We start from the raw sequence: 15,083 nt of genomic DNA, 5'->3' as shown, positions 1-15,083 counted from the left end.
CCTGTCTTGATTTCTCAGTGAGCAGCAACATCCAAAGAGGTGACTGATGTTTTTCGAAATAAGAGAAATTAAGAAATAACTCAAGCTCCCAGAAGCTAATTATGTATATGCCTGTTAACTTCTCAACTGCAAAGTAGCTCACATATTAACCTTGTGTAATGTATAAGGGATACAGACTAGGCTATTCTATGTGCAGGATGGGCGGAGGCACTTGAAGGGTTGTGGGCTGAGGATCCTAAAAAGCCCCCCTGCAAGAATTCTGTCTTAAAGTCTTAAATGATCAGTTGATGGTGAGTGGGGAAAACCATTGGTACCGCATGGGCAGGAGACTCAGCTTTTGAGAAAGGATAAAGTTAGCTTAACTTCATTTTGACCTTGCCTAACTTCTTTAGGGTGGTGACGACTGAACCTAGAAAGACTCTTGAAAGAAAAGAATGTGCTTATCGTAGAAAATATAGGCATCTTCTCTGGAGAATCGTTCACCTTTACCGTCCGGCCGCTCTCCCGGGCCCTTGGTTTCCCCCTCCGCGTCCCCGAGTCCCGGCAGGTCGCCTTCGGGCCAGAGCTGCCGGGGCCGGGCCTCACCAATAGTGGTGCGCTGCACTTGGGGAACCGCCGTACCTCTTGTCGGGAACCGCGGACCCATCCGCGGCCTTGAGCCAAAGCCTGGGCGGAGCCTCAGCCTGCTGAAGCGCCGCTGCCGCCGGCCCAGGTCTCGGTCTCGGTCCCGCCCTGGTCCCGCCCCACCGCCCTGGTCCCGCCCTCTACACCCCGCGGCCCAACGGTCGCCCCGCCCCCCGGGCGCCTGTGGCGCGCCGGCGCCTGCGCCTGCGCAATCGCCTCCGAGCGCCTGGAGCGGGATGGCGGCCGTTTTGGAGTCGTTGCTGCGAGAGGAGCTGTCGGTCGCAGCCGCTGTGCGATGGATCGCGCGCAGCGCCCAGAGTTCGGAGGTAACAGCGCCGACACGCCCCCAGGCTGGCCCGAATCTCCTTCCCGCGGGAGATACCACCCCTCTCGTTCTCTTCCTCTAGGGTGCCTGGCTGTCAGCCCGGGCCGAGTGCGCTCCAGCTAGGGGCAGCTACCCCCGGCCGCCCACCCCTCAGCGCGACCTGCGGCCCCGGCTGCTTGCGGCCCCGCGCTGGCAGCTGACCCTCTCGCCCTTCGCTGCTTCTCCCTCAGGATGACCCCGGGGAGGCGGCCGCGCTGATCTCACTTCGGCCGCTGCGGAAGGAATTCGTGCCATTCCTGCTGAACTTCCTGAGGGAACAGAGCAGCCGCGTCCTCCCGCAGGGCCCCCCAACCCCCGCCAAGGCCTCGGGCTCCTCGGCAGCCTTGCCAGGGAGACCCGGGGGCCCGCCGCGGGGCGGCCGCGGGGCGCGCAGCCAGCTCTTCCCTCCGACCGAGCCTTCGAGCCCCACCGCCGCTGAGGCCCCTTCGGCCCGCCGTGGGGGCAGGAGGCGGGGCCCGGGGCCGGCCCGTGAGCGAGGAGGCCGCGGCCCCGGGGCCCTGGAGGAGGGGGTCAGCGGGGAGAGCCTGCCCTGGGCCGGGGGCCGGAGGCCCAAGAGCTCTGGCAGCCCCGGCAGCCCCAGCCTCGCGCGCTCTGATCCGCCAAACCTCAGCAACCTGGAGGAATTCCCTCCCGTAGGCTCGGTTCCCCCCGACTCTGCAGGGTGAGAATCAGCCCTTAACCGGGAGATGGGTGGCACGAAGGCTCTACTAGGGGAGTTAATAAACTAAGGCTGGGTGCTCTGTAGTAAAGCATGGTAATGGCTAGAAGGTTGGGGATGAGATAACTATAGTGGTGAGGGGCATTTTGCAGGGGGTCCAGGCTGTTGTGGTGGAGGTGGTGGTGGAGGGGGAGATGATTGAAGAAAGGAATATCAGAAAAACCTGTGGCTACTCCTCAGCAGGACCAAGCCTTCACGCAGGATCAACCCAACTCCGGTGAGCGAAGAGCGGTCACTCTCCAAGCCCAAGACTTGCTTCACCTCACCCCCAATCAACTCTGTCCCCAGTTCCCAACCCTCAGTCCTGGACACTAGCCCTTGGGGCCATAGCCTTTCCCCAGGGTGCAGAAGTCTGCAAGAGGAGCGGGAGATGCTCAGGAAGGAGCGGTATGGCCTTGCTGCTCCCTGGGATGTCAGCTGCCTCTGGGGGATTGGCAGGGCTTTTCTCTGTGATTGATTTGTCCCCTGGGAACCCTGGGTCTGTTTCCTGGTCTGTGGATGTCTCTTTGAGGAACCTGAGTATAGCTGTGGAGGGGAAGGCGGGCTGACTATACATGACATTTCTTTCCCCATAGCTCTAAGCTGCTGCAGCAGTCACCTGCTCCCGCCTGTCCCACCCCAGAATCAGGATGTCCTCACCCCAGCCGAACAGGAAACCTCACAGCTGAACCCGCTGACCCTGCCAGAGTATCCTCCCGTGAGCGTCTGGAGCTGGTAGCCCTTGTCTACTCTTCATGCATTGCAGGTGAGTGAGAGCAAAAGGCCCTGCAATGGAGATACTTGTAGAACCACAGGTTAAAAGAATTGATAAAGCATGTAGGACTGAGCCTTGGTTCTGAATGATGTTCAATACCCTGGAGTTTCTTTTCTTATCTAGAAAACCTGGTACCAAACCTCTTCTTGGAGCTTTTCTTCGTCCTTCAGCTCCTTACCGCCCGGAGGATGGTGGCTGCCAAGGACAGTGACCTTGAACCAAATCCAGGAGCCGTAGGTTGGTGAACAAGCCTCTTTTTGAGAAATGTGGTCTGGAAATGAAATCATTCTTAGCCAACAACTTGGTACTGTCCTTCTAGATTCCCTGGAAAGCCCTCTGTTCCAGAGTGTCCATGATTGTGTCTTCTTTGCAGTGCAGGTTTTGGAGCATCAGTTTCAGTGAGTTTCCCCAGCAGAGGCATTTGAGCCTTATTCCCATTGTCCACTTGGTTCTCTTGTTACTTGGGGTACATGCTTGTGCTTAACACAGGTGTAGTGTGACCCTGGACCTTTTCCTCCACGTAACCTTCAATTTTGTGTCAAGGCTATGAATTTAGCCCTTGAAAGAATCAAACTGCCCCCGGTGGTCTTGGTAGCTGACCTTTGGGTTTATCTAATGTTTCTGCCCTGCTCTCTTGTTCGCTGCTCCATTAGGTCTCTCTTATTTCCTTCCCCTTTGCCTCCATCTTTAATCCTTTGCCCATGACTTTTCTTCATGTACCTGGTCCATGCTCCAGGTAACACGCTGTGTGGTGTGCAGGTGCCAGCTTCCTATTTTCAGTCTGTCCCATTCTTGGTCATTTGTGCTCTTGTCCCTGTAGCGTTCTTTCCCACCTGGACAAAGGGACCTTGAAGCTGTTGGCTGAGAATGAACGGCTACTGTGCTTCTCACCAGTTCTGCAAGGCCACCTGCGAGCTGCCTATGAGGGCAGTGTTGCCAAGGTAGTGACCCCATCTTAGACATCTACTAGCCTGGACCTGACCCTTTCTGGTCTCATAACTCAGGCAGCCCAGCTCACATCACTGTAGTGTCATTTGCACTGGAATGGGGATGAAGTTTTCTGAGCATGAACTCTGCCAGCTTCAGTCCCTAATTGTCACTGCCATGTTTTAGGTCTCTCTGGCGATGCCACCTTCTGCACAAGCTGTCTCCTTTCAGCCAGAAACTGACAATCGTGCCAACTTCTCCAGTGATCGAGCCTTTCATACTTTTAAAAAACAGAGGTGATAAGAAAAGGGAACTTTGGGGGAAGGGGGTGAAGCAGGATTTTCTCTGGGATAGGCAGTCTGTGTCATTTTCATAGAAACTAGGAGTTTGACACTAACAGGTGGTAGTTTAGCACTACCAGGCCCTTCCTGGCAAACATCATAAGGGCCACTTAGCCTCATTCTGTTCATGCCCATGGACTTGAACCTCTGACCTTAGCAGCCTTCTCGCAGGTGTATGACTCTAGTCACTGGATTCTCAGACGAGAGTGCCATATCAGCTTTAACTGCCCACAGAAGTATGTGAAGCATGTGGTGTACTGCTACCGGGTCTGTAGCATTATCACATAGAAAACCCTGGAGAGGATAAGGAACGGGGCTGTGGATAGTCCTGTCCTCAGTTCTTCTGAGCTAGGGAAGGCACTCCTGAGAATGAGTTAGGCCAGCTGTGCTTCAGTTGATCGGACATTCTTATGTGTCTGTCAGGGATGTGTTTTATGAGGTGCTTCGAGAGTGGGAAGATCGCCATGAAGAGCCTGGCTGGGATTTTGAGAAGGGCTTGGGCAGCAGGATCAGGTATGTGCTCATACACCGGTCACCTTGTCTTTCTTGCTTCCAGTAGTGAGCAGCTTAGTGGTGCTTGGGTAGCTGATTGAAGGAAGGCTTTGTCCTTCCAGGGCAAAGCTGTTTTCTTCTATCCTCCTTAATCTCTTCAGTTACTGCCATCTCTGCCTCTACTCAAAAGCGATTTGTCGGGCTTCCCTGGTGGTGCAGTGGTTGGGAGTCCGCCTGCCGATGCAGGGGACACGGGTTTGTGCCCCGGTCCGGGAAGATCCCACATGCCGCGGAGCGGCTGGGCCCGTGAGCCATGGCCGCTGAGCCTGCGCGTCCGGAGCCTGTGCTCTGCAACGGGAGAGGCCACAACAGTGAGAGGCCCGCGTACTGCAAAAAAAAAAAAAAAAAAAGCGATTTGTTTCTCCAGCTCCTTACACTCAGAAATCACTCATACTTGCTCTGTGATTGCAAATGCTTGAAAAAGTGGAATGCTGTTATTTCAGTTTGCTTGAGTTTTGGCCCAAGTTTTAGACCCTTTCCGACCTCCATTTTCTTCATCATCTCATTTGACAATACGGATAACTTTGCATAGCTAGATAACTAGGATACAGAAAGAATATTCTCTTGTCCACGTTGGTCATGAAGCTCACTGGCATTCAGTGTAGACTGAAGATGAGAGGGGTGGTATTATTTCATGTTTGGTTAAGTGTATCTCTAGCTTTGAGGGGTCTTGGGGCTGAGGAGAGTGTCCCTTACCTTTTCCCATAGCCTTGTGCCAGCCAGCTCTGGCAGAGGTCTGGTCAAGCCCCTGGTAAAGGGCTGAAAGGCCCAAGGGTTGGCTTGTTCTCTCAGATCTTTCTCTCCCTCTTCCTCCTTCCATCACACTCCATCCCTGCCTCTTATTCCTCAGAGCCATGATGAGTCAACTCTCTGCAGCCTGCAGCCACAGCCATTTTGTTCGACTTTTCCAAAAACAACTTCTCCAGGTAATAGCCCTAGCGGGAGACTGATTAATCTACAGTGGACAGTATGTATTATAGGCAGCCAAGTAATGGCTGGCACTTTGGGATAGGGCAGGCAAGCAGGCAGGTCCTTGGCTGGAGATTGAACAAGAGTTCTGTTCTTTGGGTGGTGGTTGAAACTCAGGAAGCCAGCTCGAGGAGGCGGAGCGCTCTCTCCCATGCCCTGCGCCTCCTGCCTCCCCAGGCCTCCTCAGACACCCGGCTCTCCTGGCCTTCCTTCAGCACCTCGCTACTTTCTTGCCCTTGATTTGTGCTGTGGTAGAAAGAGCACAGGGTTAGGACTCAGGTCTGGTTTCAAATCCTAGCTCTTGTGACCCTAGGCAGATGTTGAATCTTACAGGTTCCGTTTCTTCACCTATAAAAATAAGAATATAATCCAGACCTCAAAAAACATATCTATGGCACATGATACAGGGTTCATCACTTCCTCCTCATTTTGTTCAGTCCTTCTTTCCAGAAAAACTCACTGGTTTTTTGATTTCTCTCTTCCTCCCCCTGTCCCAGATGTGTCAGAGTCCTGGTGGTGCTGGGGGCACTGTCTTGGGCGAGGCTTCAGATGTGTTAAATATGCTTGGAGCTGACAAGCTGGGGCGGTTGCGGCGCCTGCAGGAACGGCTTGTGGCCCCTCAGAGCAGTGGGGGGCCCTGCCCACCCCCCACCTTCCCAGGCTGTCAGGGCTTCTTCAGGGACTTCATCTTGAGTGCCAGCAGGTAAAGGTCTCCTGTCTTACAGAGAGTGGGGGCAGAGGCCAGAAGAGGTTTGTGTTCACAGAAGGGCAGCGTTTTCTCTCCTTTGTCTGGAATATAACAGGGTGGGACTGGGTGTTGCCTGGGCTCCTTCTAATTCACACTTCCTGCCTCCATTTCCCTTCTCATTCTTTCACCCATAACCTCATTGGCCTCCTCTGTCTACCCTGCTGAGCCTTTCTATCTGGAGTACCTCTTCTCTATTCTGGTCCTTCCAACACTTCTTCCAGTACCTTTATTTCCCCCTCCTCTTCATAGCTTCCAGTTTAATCAGCATCTCATGGATAGCCTGAGTTTGAAGATCCGGGAACTCAACAGCCTTGCCCTGCCTCAGCCTGAGCCCAGTGATGAAGACGGGGAATCAGACGTGGACTGGCAGGTTAGAAAGCAGAGGGAGATGATGGGGTTCTGACCTAGGGGGGAAAGGGTATTTTCAAGAAGAAATCTGTAACAGATCTGGTTTTTTTTTTGTTTTTTTTTTTAAGATTTTTTTTGATGTGGACCATTTCTGAAGTCTATATTGAATTTGTTACAATATTGCTTGTGTTTTATGTTTTGGTTTTTTGGCTGTGAGACATGCGGGATCTTAGCTCCCTGACCAGGGATCGAACCTGCACCCCCTGCATTGAAAGGCGAAGTCTCAACCACTGGACCACCAGAGAAGTCCCACAGATTTGGTTTTGTTCTAGAAGCCTTATGCTTGGGACCTTTTCCTTCTTGATGCCCTGCAGGGTGAACGGAGGCAGTTTGCTGTGGTGCTGCTCAGCCTGAGGCTTCTGGCTAAATTCCTGGGCTTTGTGGCTTTCCTGCCATACCGGGGGCCCGAACCACCCCCGACCCGTGAGCTCCAGGACACCATTCTGGCCCTGAGGAGCCAGGTGATTGGGGGCTCTGGTAAGAAGGGAGCTGGGAGGAGCTTCAAGGCAATGGCGTTAGAAGGCTTCCCCCAGCCCCTGGGACTGACCCACCCACTGACTGACACTGGCCCTGCCAGGTGCCCCCGGTCCTGGATGTGCGGGCTCTGCTGCAGCAGGGGCTGCGGGCCCGGCGAGCAGTGCTCACGGTGCCCTGGCTGGTGGAGTTCCTTTCCCTGGCTGACCACATCGTCCCCATGCTGGACTATTACCGCAGCATCTTCACTCTCCTGCTGCACCTGCATCGGTGAGTAGAGAGAGAGCAGGCTTGAGAAAAGGGTGTGGGGAGAACATTGCTGAGGCTGCCATTTATGAAGAGGGTCAAGCAGCCTGTGCTTCCTGTGTGGTACCGTAGCTGTAACTGACCCTCAGGGAAGAGGCCAGGCCTTGATCCACAAGGAAAGACAGTGGGCAGTTATTGAATATTTGCACTTTGATTGGCCGTTTTCTATTCCTACTGTGGCCCAGCTCAGAAGGGAGTACAGATCTGGGTGGGGTGATGAGACCTGGTTTCTTGTACAACAGCAGTCCCTTTTAGGTCTGTTTTTGAGAAGTACCTTGCCAGTGATAGCTTTCTGTTACTGTATTCCATTTCTCTCTTTGCACAGACTCCATTCACACCCTTATTTACATTTTAGGAGCTTGGTCTTGTCAAAGGAGAGTGAAGGGGAGATGTGTTTCCTGAACAAGCTGCTGCTGCTGGCTGTCCTGGGCTGGCTTTTCCAGGTTGGTGGAGTGAGGGTCCAGGTTGGAGAAGGGGGTGACTACTGTGGCTGAAGACAGGGAAAGGGAGGATGTATGAGTCTGAACAAGGGTGGGGCCAGAAGGTGAAGGTTCGGAGGAGGGGTAGGGATTGCCATAGTTTCAGAGGAAGGTGGCTTTGAACCTGGTGTCTAAACCCTGGAACCATGAGGTAGGAGGTGTGACGAATCTCTGAAGTGCTGACTTGCACTGCCCTAATCTCTTGCCAGATTCCTACAGTCCCTGAGGACCTGTTCTTTCTGGAAGAGGGTCAGTTGGATGCCTTTGAGGTGGACACAGTAGCTTCAGAGCATGGCTTGGTGAGTGTTGGGGTCAAGCCAGAGCCATGGGAAGCACAAGAGTAAAGGAGGCAGGCTGCCCGGTAGGGCCCAGCAGGAGACAAGCCAGAATAGACTGAAGCCTTTTATATAAGACTTTTATGTTTCTGGCACACTGGGGAGGAAGGGAAGCCTGCCTTCCCAACACTGGCCTGTTCTCTCCCCCAGGACAGCATGCCTGTGGTGGACCAGCACCTGCTCTACACTTGCTGCCCCTATATTGGTGAGGATACTGGTCTCCCCTCAGAGGGTCTTTGGTCCTTGGCCTGTCCCTTCATGAGTACCCAAAAGGCACCCTGTGGGCGCAGCACCCCAGTACATTGTTCTGTTCTTAGGCGCTCCCTGGTGCCTCAGTCTTTCTATTCCCTAAATGCTTAAAAGTCAAGATGCTGGGAGGGTGGGACGGTTCTGGAACTTAAACACTTGGGCTTCTCTGATGCAGGAGAGCTCCGCAAACTGCTCGCCTCCTGGGTATCAGGAAGCAGTGGACGGAGTGGGGGCTTCGTCAGGAAAATCACCCCCACCACCACCACCACCGGCCTGGGAGCCCAGCCTCCCCGGACCACCCAAGGGCTGCAGGTAGGGGGCAGGGCGGAGGCGGGGGGCCCGCGCAGTGGAGAAGGGAAAGCGGACCCTTCACTGCCCTGCCCCCTCCTCCCAACAGGCACAGCTGGCTCAAGCCTTTTTCCACAACCAGCCACCCTCCCTGCGCAGGACCGTGGAGTTCGTGGCAGAGAGAATCGGCTCGAACTGTGTCAAGCATATCAAGTGAGGATGAGTTGGGATTGGGAATGGAGGTGTTGAGGGTCCCCAGTCTCATTTCCTTACAATTTTCCCCTTTATAACACCTTGTTGCCAAACTGAGGAAAGTCAGCTGAGGGGTGGCGGGGGAGCGGGTGATAGAGGACAAGGGCCAGGTGGGACGGGGGGAGGCTAAAATTGCTGACGTTCTTTCAAGTTAGTTCTGACCAGGTTTCCTTGAAGTTGCAGCCCCTTTCTGATTCACCCTTTCCAACTACCTCAAAACCTTGCTGTTCCTACTGCAGGGCCACGCTGGTGGCAGATCTGGTGCGCCAGGCAGAGTCGCTTCTTCAAGAGCAGCTGGTGACGCAGGGACAGGAAGGGGGAGATCCAGCCCAACTGTTGGAGATCTTGTGTTCCCGGCTGTGCCCTCACGGGGCCCAGGCATTGACCCAGGGGCGGGAGTAAGACGCCAGTCTGTTTGAATCCTCTCATCTCCACTCTCCTCTTAGTTTTACTTTCCTGTCCCTTTTTCCTCCTCTTTTATACTCATCCTTTATTGGTCCTCTCCCCACCCTGCTTTTTTTGTGTTTTTGCCTGCTCTGTAGGCTCTCATCTCGGTTTTTAGAGGTTTTAGGGCCCAGAGTCCAGAGCTGAATTGGAAGGGCATCTGGGGTGGGGCCGGAGGGCTGAGGGTGCCTTCCCCTGAGGCAGAGCCCTTCCAGCTCGGGCGACTGCTGCACTCGGGGCGTTTCCTTCTGTGGGCCAGGCTGACGCATCTAGACATCACTGACCTCTGTCTCCTTTCAGGTTCTGCCAAAAGAAGAGCCCTGGTGCCGTGAGGGCATTGCTCCCTGAGGAGACCCCGGCAGCTGTACGTAGGAAGGAGTCCTGGGGTTAGCGGGCTGGGCAGTTGGTGGTGGGAGAGGAGTGCTGCGGGGTTGTATGTGTGAGGCTTCTGGTGGCAGGTGGGTCACTCCTGGACTTGGGCATTCGTCATTGTCCTAACTTGCCCCTGACTCAGAACTTCTGTGTCACAGGTTCTGAGCAGTGCAGAGAACATTGCTGTGGGGCTTGCAACAGAGAAAGCCTGTGCTTGGTTGTCAGCCAATGTCACAGGTAAGGTCCAGGGAGGGGGAGCGGCTGACCAAGTTTTTCAAAAGTGGACTGGCAGGAAGTTGGAGGCCATGTGGGGGAGATAGGACTCAGAGCCAGCTGGTAACAGGGAAGGGCATGGGTTGGCATGGTGAGCCTGTGCAGGGCTGCTTTGATGACCCCTTTTCTGTCCTCCCTCTGATTTGCAGCGCTGATCAGAAGGGAGGTGAAAGCAGCTGTGAGTCGCATGCTTCGAGCCCAGGGTCCTGAGCCAGCTGCCCGGGGGGAGCGGAGGGGCTGCTCCCGTGCCTGTGAGCACCATGCTCCCCTCCCCTCCCACCTCATCTCCGAGATAAAAGTACACAGCTCCCTACTCCCTTCGGCTCCCCTCCTCCCTCTCCCTGCTCTTTTCCTAGTCTCCCTCCTCTCTCCCTCAACTCTAGTATTTGTGTGGCAGCTTTCTGTGTTGTCCAGCTAGTTCCCATTTTGTTACTGAGTGGGATTAGGTAGGGCAGAACTGAATTGAACGGTTTTCGTAACTGCTGTTCTCTGACTTCTGTACTTGAATCACCCAAAAAGGTGAAAGGGAAAGGGGTAGATGTGAAAATTGTTGACTGAGTACACGTTACACAGATGATGATGGGAGTGGGGTAGGGAATGGCTGTCCAGTGCAGTAGGAAGTCTCTAAGGAACAGTCATCGCAGTATTGGGATATGGTTTCAGAAGTGTTCTCCTATGTGGGAGGTGATGCTTGTTTAGTTACAGGCAATAAGAATAATCTATCAATGCTCTTAATTTGAGAAAAAAAATTTTTTGGTACTGTCTAGAGCAGGAGTCAGCTGACAACCTGTGGGCCAAATCCAGCCTGCTGCTTGTTTTCGTAAATAAAGTTTTATTGGAACACAGCCATGCTTGTTCATTTACGAATTGTTGGGCTGCTTTTGTCCTCCAGCAGCAGAATTGAGTGATTGGGGCAGAGTCCTAAACTAGTGACCCAGATCTGGGGTAGTAGTGTGAGAATAAAGATTTGGAATAGAGACTAAAAAGGAACGACTAAAGGGCTTCCCTGGTGGCACAGTGGTTGAGAGTCCGCCTGCCGATGCAGGGAACACGGGTTTGTGCCCCAGTCTGGGAAGATCCCACATGCCGCGGAGCGGCTGGGCCCGTGAGCCATGGCCGCTGAGCCTGCACGTCCGGAGCCTGTGCTTCGCGGCGGGAGAGGCCACAACAGTGAGAGGCCCGCGTACTGAAAAAAAAAAAAAAAAAGACTAAAATTAGAAGAGTAAGAGGGAGAAGAAAACTCTCAGCAGCCATTAGCTACTGGTTTTCAACATGCAGAGGATTTCTGTACTGAAACCTCGACTCTCCTGAGAAGATGAACAGAGAATCATGAGGGACAGAAAATAGTACGACATGTACACGACAGGACAGTTCCCCTGAATGCTTTCAGAATAAGATGCTGTCTGGGAATTGGCTAGGTATGACTGTCCCAAGATGAGTGCCATCTCTTGAGCTCTCTGGCAGCGCGTTGTCCCTTGGCTTACCTGCTCCATCTGTTCCTTTGTTGTCCACTTGGTTGCTTCTCCCAGCTGTGCTGTCCTGCCCAAGCCCCAAGTCTAAGGGCACCTTTGCCCATTACTTCACCCCAGGGCCCTGTCTTCCTTTTCCTTCTGGCTCTTTCCACTGGCTGATCCCCACCCCAAGCCACATTCTCTGTGGCCTCCTTGGCCCTGGCCTGGCACGAAGCCTTACTCTGCTTCCACCCCTCTCTGCAGGATGTGCTCTCTTTGGCCGTGGGGCCCCGGGACTCTGAGGAGGGAGTTTCCCCAGAGCATCTGGAGCAGCTTCTAGGCCAGCTGGGCCAGATGCTGCGGTGTCGCCAGGTGAGACACGACGAGATGCTCTTCTTATGTATCCTTGTCCAGCGCGTAATAATCAGAGCTGCATTGGCTTGGGGCTGCTGCTCTAAGGATGGTGCTAATGTCCAAGGTCTCCCCGTTTTTCCCCCAGTTCCTGTGCCCACCTGCTGAGCAGCATCTGGCAAAGTGCTCTGTGGAGTTAGCATCCCTCGTTGGTATGGCTCCTTTTTATCACATCACTCTCTTGCCGGATCCCCCAGTTCTCAGGGTGGGGTACAAGCAAGATTAGAAAACAGCTTTTTTCTACTCTGTGTCCTCCCAGGGCCACGTGACCCTGCCTCCATTTCTTAGAGCTTGGCATTCCTCTCTCCCCATAGTTGCAGATCAAATTCCTGTCCTAGGGCCCCCGGCACAGCAGCAGCTGGAGAGAGGGCAGGCTCGAAGGCTCCTGCTCATGCTGGTTTCCCTGTGGAAGGAGGACTTTCAAGTGCCGGTTCCGCTGCAGCTGCTGCTGAGGCCAAGAAACGTGGGGCTTCTGGCAGCCACTCGGCCGAGGGAGGTGAGCCAGAGAGGTGGGGGGAGGGGGGCAAGTGGGCTTCTGAGAAGCCTCTGCAGTCGTGTTACTCCTACCATCCCCACCCCAAATGTTATTAGCTGGTTTAGTCCCCCTTTGCTGAGGCTGTGCTTATCTTTTCTTCCGTGCTCAGACTCCCTTAGTCTCGGCTCGTCTCCCCCTCCTCCCTCAGCAGCTCTGCCCTTTGTATCAAGGTCACTGTGCAGTCCTCCTAGCCACCCTGACCTCTTCCTCTGTGTGTGTTGCAGTGGGACCTGCTGCTGTTCTTGCTCCGGGAGCTGGTAGAGAAAGGTCTGATGGGACGGATGGAGATAGAGGCCTGCCTAGGCAGCCTCCATGAGGCCCAGTGGCCAAGGGTAAGGAGTCCTCGTCTCCTTTTACCTGGAGAGAGAACAGGTGTCATATGTCCCTTTTATCCTGAAAGGGGGCAAGTGATGGGGCCTGGCATTCTTAGGATCTTCCCAAAGTTCAGTGGATTTTGTCAGATTTCTTGAGGACCACCCTGAAATGAAGTGGCTGCTCTGGGGGGGTCCTCTTTCACATTTAAGTATCTATTGTATGAAGGACTGTGTCCACGGAGGAAGGGAAGATGGAAGAGGCAGATAGTTTGTTTATGGCATAGTGAGTGTGCGGTTTGTGGGTTTGTTTGTTTTTTTTGGCCATGCCACATGGCTGGTAGGATCTTAGTTCCACAACCAGGGATGGAACCTGGGCCCCAGCAGTGAAAGCGCTGAGTCCTAACCACTGGACCACCAGGGAATTCCCAAGTGTGGGTTTTTAAAATCAGAATAACCTGGATTTTAATCTCAGCTAGTCCTTGATGATATTGTGATTTGGGACAAAGTAATTTTAGTTTCTTCATTCATAAAATGGGAATAATTTAGCCCTCCTGGGGTTCTTCAAGATGAAATAATGTGCATATTAAGTACTCATTAGTGGTTTTGAGCTTCCCATTAGAGTTCACTCTCCCTGCTGGAACTTGAGCATCCTAGAGTACTAATGGGACAAGGTTTCCACGTCCATTTCCAGGTAGAAGGCAGTTGGGAAAAAATAAAACAGGTTGTCTGGTTAGCTAGGGCTTGATATTTGGGATTGATTTTTAGTAAAAAGGGTGAATTGAACAATCTAGAACTGTGTGTCTGCCTTTTCTGTCATCTTTCTGCTTATTCCAGGATTTTTCTGAAGAATTAGCAACACTGTTCAACCTGTTTCTAGCTGAACCCCATGTGCCACAACCTCAGCTAAGAGCTTGTGAGCTGGTGCAGCCAAACCGGGGGACTGTGCTGGCCCAGAGCTAGGGCTGGGAAGCGGCCCTACCTTGGGCATCTCACCAGAACGCTGGAACCCAGCCTGACTGTGCCTCAGGAGGAGGCCCCAGAGCCACCCCAAGTGCCCACCCTGACCCTTGCTGGTGTGGAAGTAGCTCAGTCTGTCATCAGGCTTCCTGCTCACATGCAAAGGAAGAGAGTGGCAGCCTGGCATCCCCGTGACTGTGGGCTCACCATCCCAAGTCCTAAAGGAAGCAGGAGGGGGTCACCCGATTCAGGATTATGGTGGAAGAACCTAGAGACTCCAGTCCTGGAGAAGAAGAGTTGGCATTTATTATGAAATGATGTGTGGGGGCTTGTCGGCACAAGATTCAAGCCCCACTTGCTGCTGTCCCAGCATCTCTTAGAGCTTTGTGGTTTGGGAAATCATGACTGACAGAGGGAAGTGACTTCTGCTTAACTTGTGAGTAAAGTTAAACATGAATCTTGGGAGTCTACATTTTCTTACCACCAGGAGCTGGACTGCCATCTCCTTAAAAACGTACAACAAATGTGGGGCTCGCCCAACAGAAACCTGCCTTTTACCTTGCACCCCACCTGCCTTCAGTCCCGTGCAGGTAGTAACTTTTGACTCTAGCTCCATCCAGGGGCCAAGCACGGGCAGAACATTAGAGGTTTTTAAAATAAACTGTTTTCTTTACCAAGGGCTTCATGTCTAGTTATTTTCACCTTACTCGTCCCTGTAGAAGGCTGCGAAGTCTCAGGTGGGCTTGGAGGTGGGCATTGACAAGGTAGAGCTGTCCCATTGGTTGGCCACTTAGCAATGCCTAAATATTCCATCATGTGAGACCCTGCAGGCCAGAGAGCCTGGGGCCCTTGTTAAGCCACTGCCAACAGTATTGACTTCGTTCAACTCCTTTAAAGGTTTATGATGAGTGAAGTTTCTACTCACCAGGTACTGCCCACTTGTGATGCTTGCTTCTTGGGGGGCTGGGGGTGTTTGATTTGGCTCAGAACAAAAGCATTATACGTGTCTATAAATGCACCAATTTTGACTAAGCAAGCACTACCTTGATAAGGCACTCTTCTAAAATTCATGGGTTTTCTACTTTGGCAGTGTGCGCAGAGATTCAGTCTGTCAGGGGAAGGCGAGGGTACTCAGTGAACCCTCTTGAAGTGGCTTGCAAAATCTGTCTGTGCATATGTGTGTATTTCTTAGGAGAAAAGTTCCTAGCTGTCAAAGAGGTCTCCAACCCACGGAAGGGTAAGATGCTCTGGGTCTAAAGAGGTCTGCTGTATGACTTTAGTAAAGCCAGTTGGGAGCCCTTACAGTAGGTCCCATCAGCACAGAAAGTTAAAAATGGGGGTGTGTCTCACCACTTTGTAATCATGCTTCTGCGCAGTCAGGCAGTGATCATCCCTTCCCCTCAGCTCATCCTAATCAATAAGTTTTTGCATCTGAACCTTTTTTTCTTCGTCTCTTCATTTGTCCTTTAAATCCAATTTATACTATAGCAAATTCTGGAAGTTCTGAATGCCTGGGA

At 53.1% G+C, this 15,083-nt stretch overlaps 1 protein-coding gene across 3 annotated transcripts; it reads left to right on the top strand.

The window, feature by feature from the left end:
• Positions 1-824: 824 nt before the first annotated feature.
• CDAN1 (codanin 1) lies at positions 825-14,233 on the top strand. 3 transcript variants are annotated; one of them, XM_060005091.1, is made up of 28 exons: positions 825-950; positions 1,180-1,670; positions 1,908-2,114; positions 2,303-2,472; positions 2,605-2,718; positions 2,801-2,879; positions 3,302-3,422; positions 3,595-3,704; positions 4,173-4,262; positions 5,152-5,227; positions 5,768-5,973; positions 6,268-6,388; positions 6,741-6,887; positions 7,004-7,170; positions 7,562-7,649; positions 7,895-7,984; positions 8,171-8,225; positions 8,445-8,581; positions 8,667-8,770; positions 9,049-9,207; positions 9,554-9,617; positions 9,784-9,862; positions 10,048-10,196; positions 11,614-11,721; positions 11,849-11,912; positions 12,075-12,256; positions 12,520-12,627; positions 13,444-14,233. In XM_060005091.1, exons 1-28 carry the CDS (start codon positions 861-863, stop codon positions 13,567-13,569), a joined length of 3,702 nt encoding a protein of 1,233 aa, XP_059861074.1. In that variant the 5' UTR covers positions 825-860; the 3' UTR covers positions 13,570-14,233. The 3 variants fall into 3 exon arrangements, with proteins under 3 accessions (XP_059861074.1, XP_059861072.1, XP_059861073.1); XM_060005089.1 differs by having other exon boundaries at positions 861-950; positions 1,911-2,114; XM_060005090.1 differs by lacking the exons at positions 11,614-11,721; positions 11,849-11,912; positions 12,075-12,256; positions 12,520-12,627; positions 13,444-14,233 and having other exon boundaries at positions 861-950; positions 10,048-10,541.
• Positions 14,234-15,083: the final 850 nt, after the last annotated feature.

Source organism: Delphinus delphis, chromosome 2 (genome assembly GCF_949987515.2).
Source record: "Delphinus delphis chromosome 2, mDelDel1.2, whole genome shotgun sequence".
Taxonomy (NCBI): Eukaryota; Metazoa; Chordata; class Mammalia; order Artiodactyla; family Delphinidae; genus Delphinus; species Delphinus delphis.
Note: the sequence above shows the minus strand (reverse complement) of the source record. Positions and strands in the feature narration are given on the sequence as shown.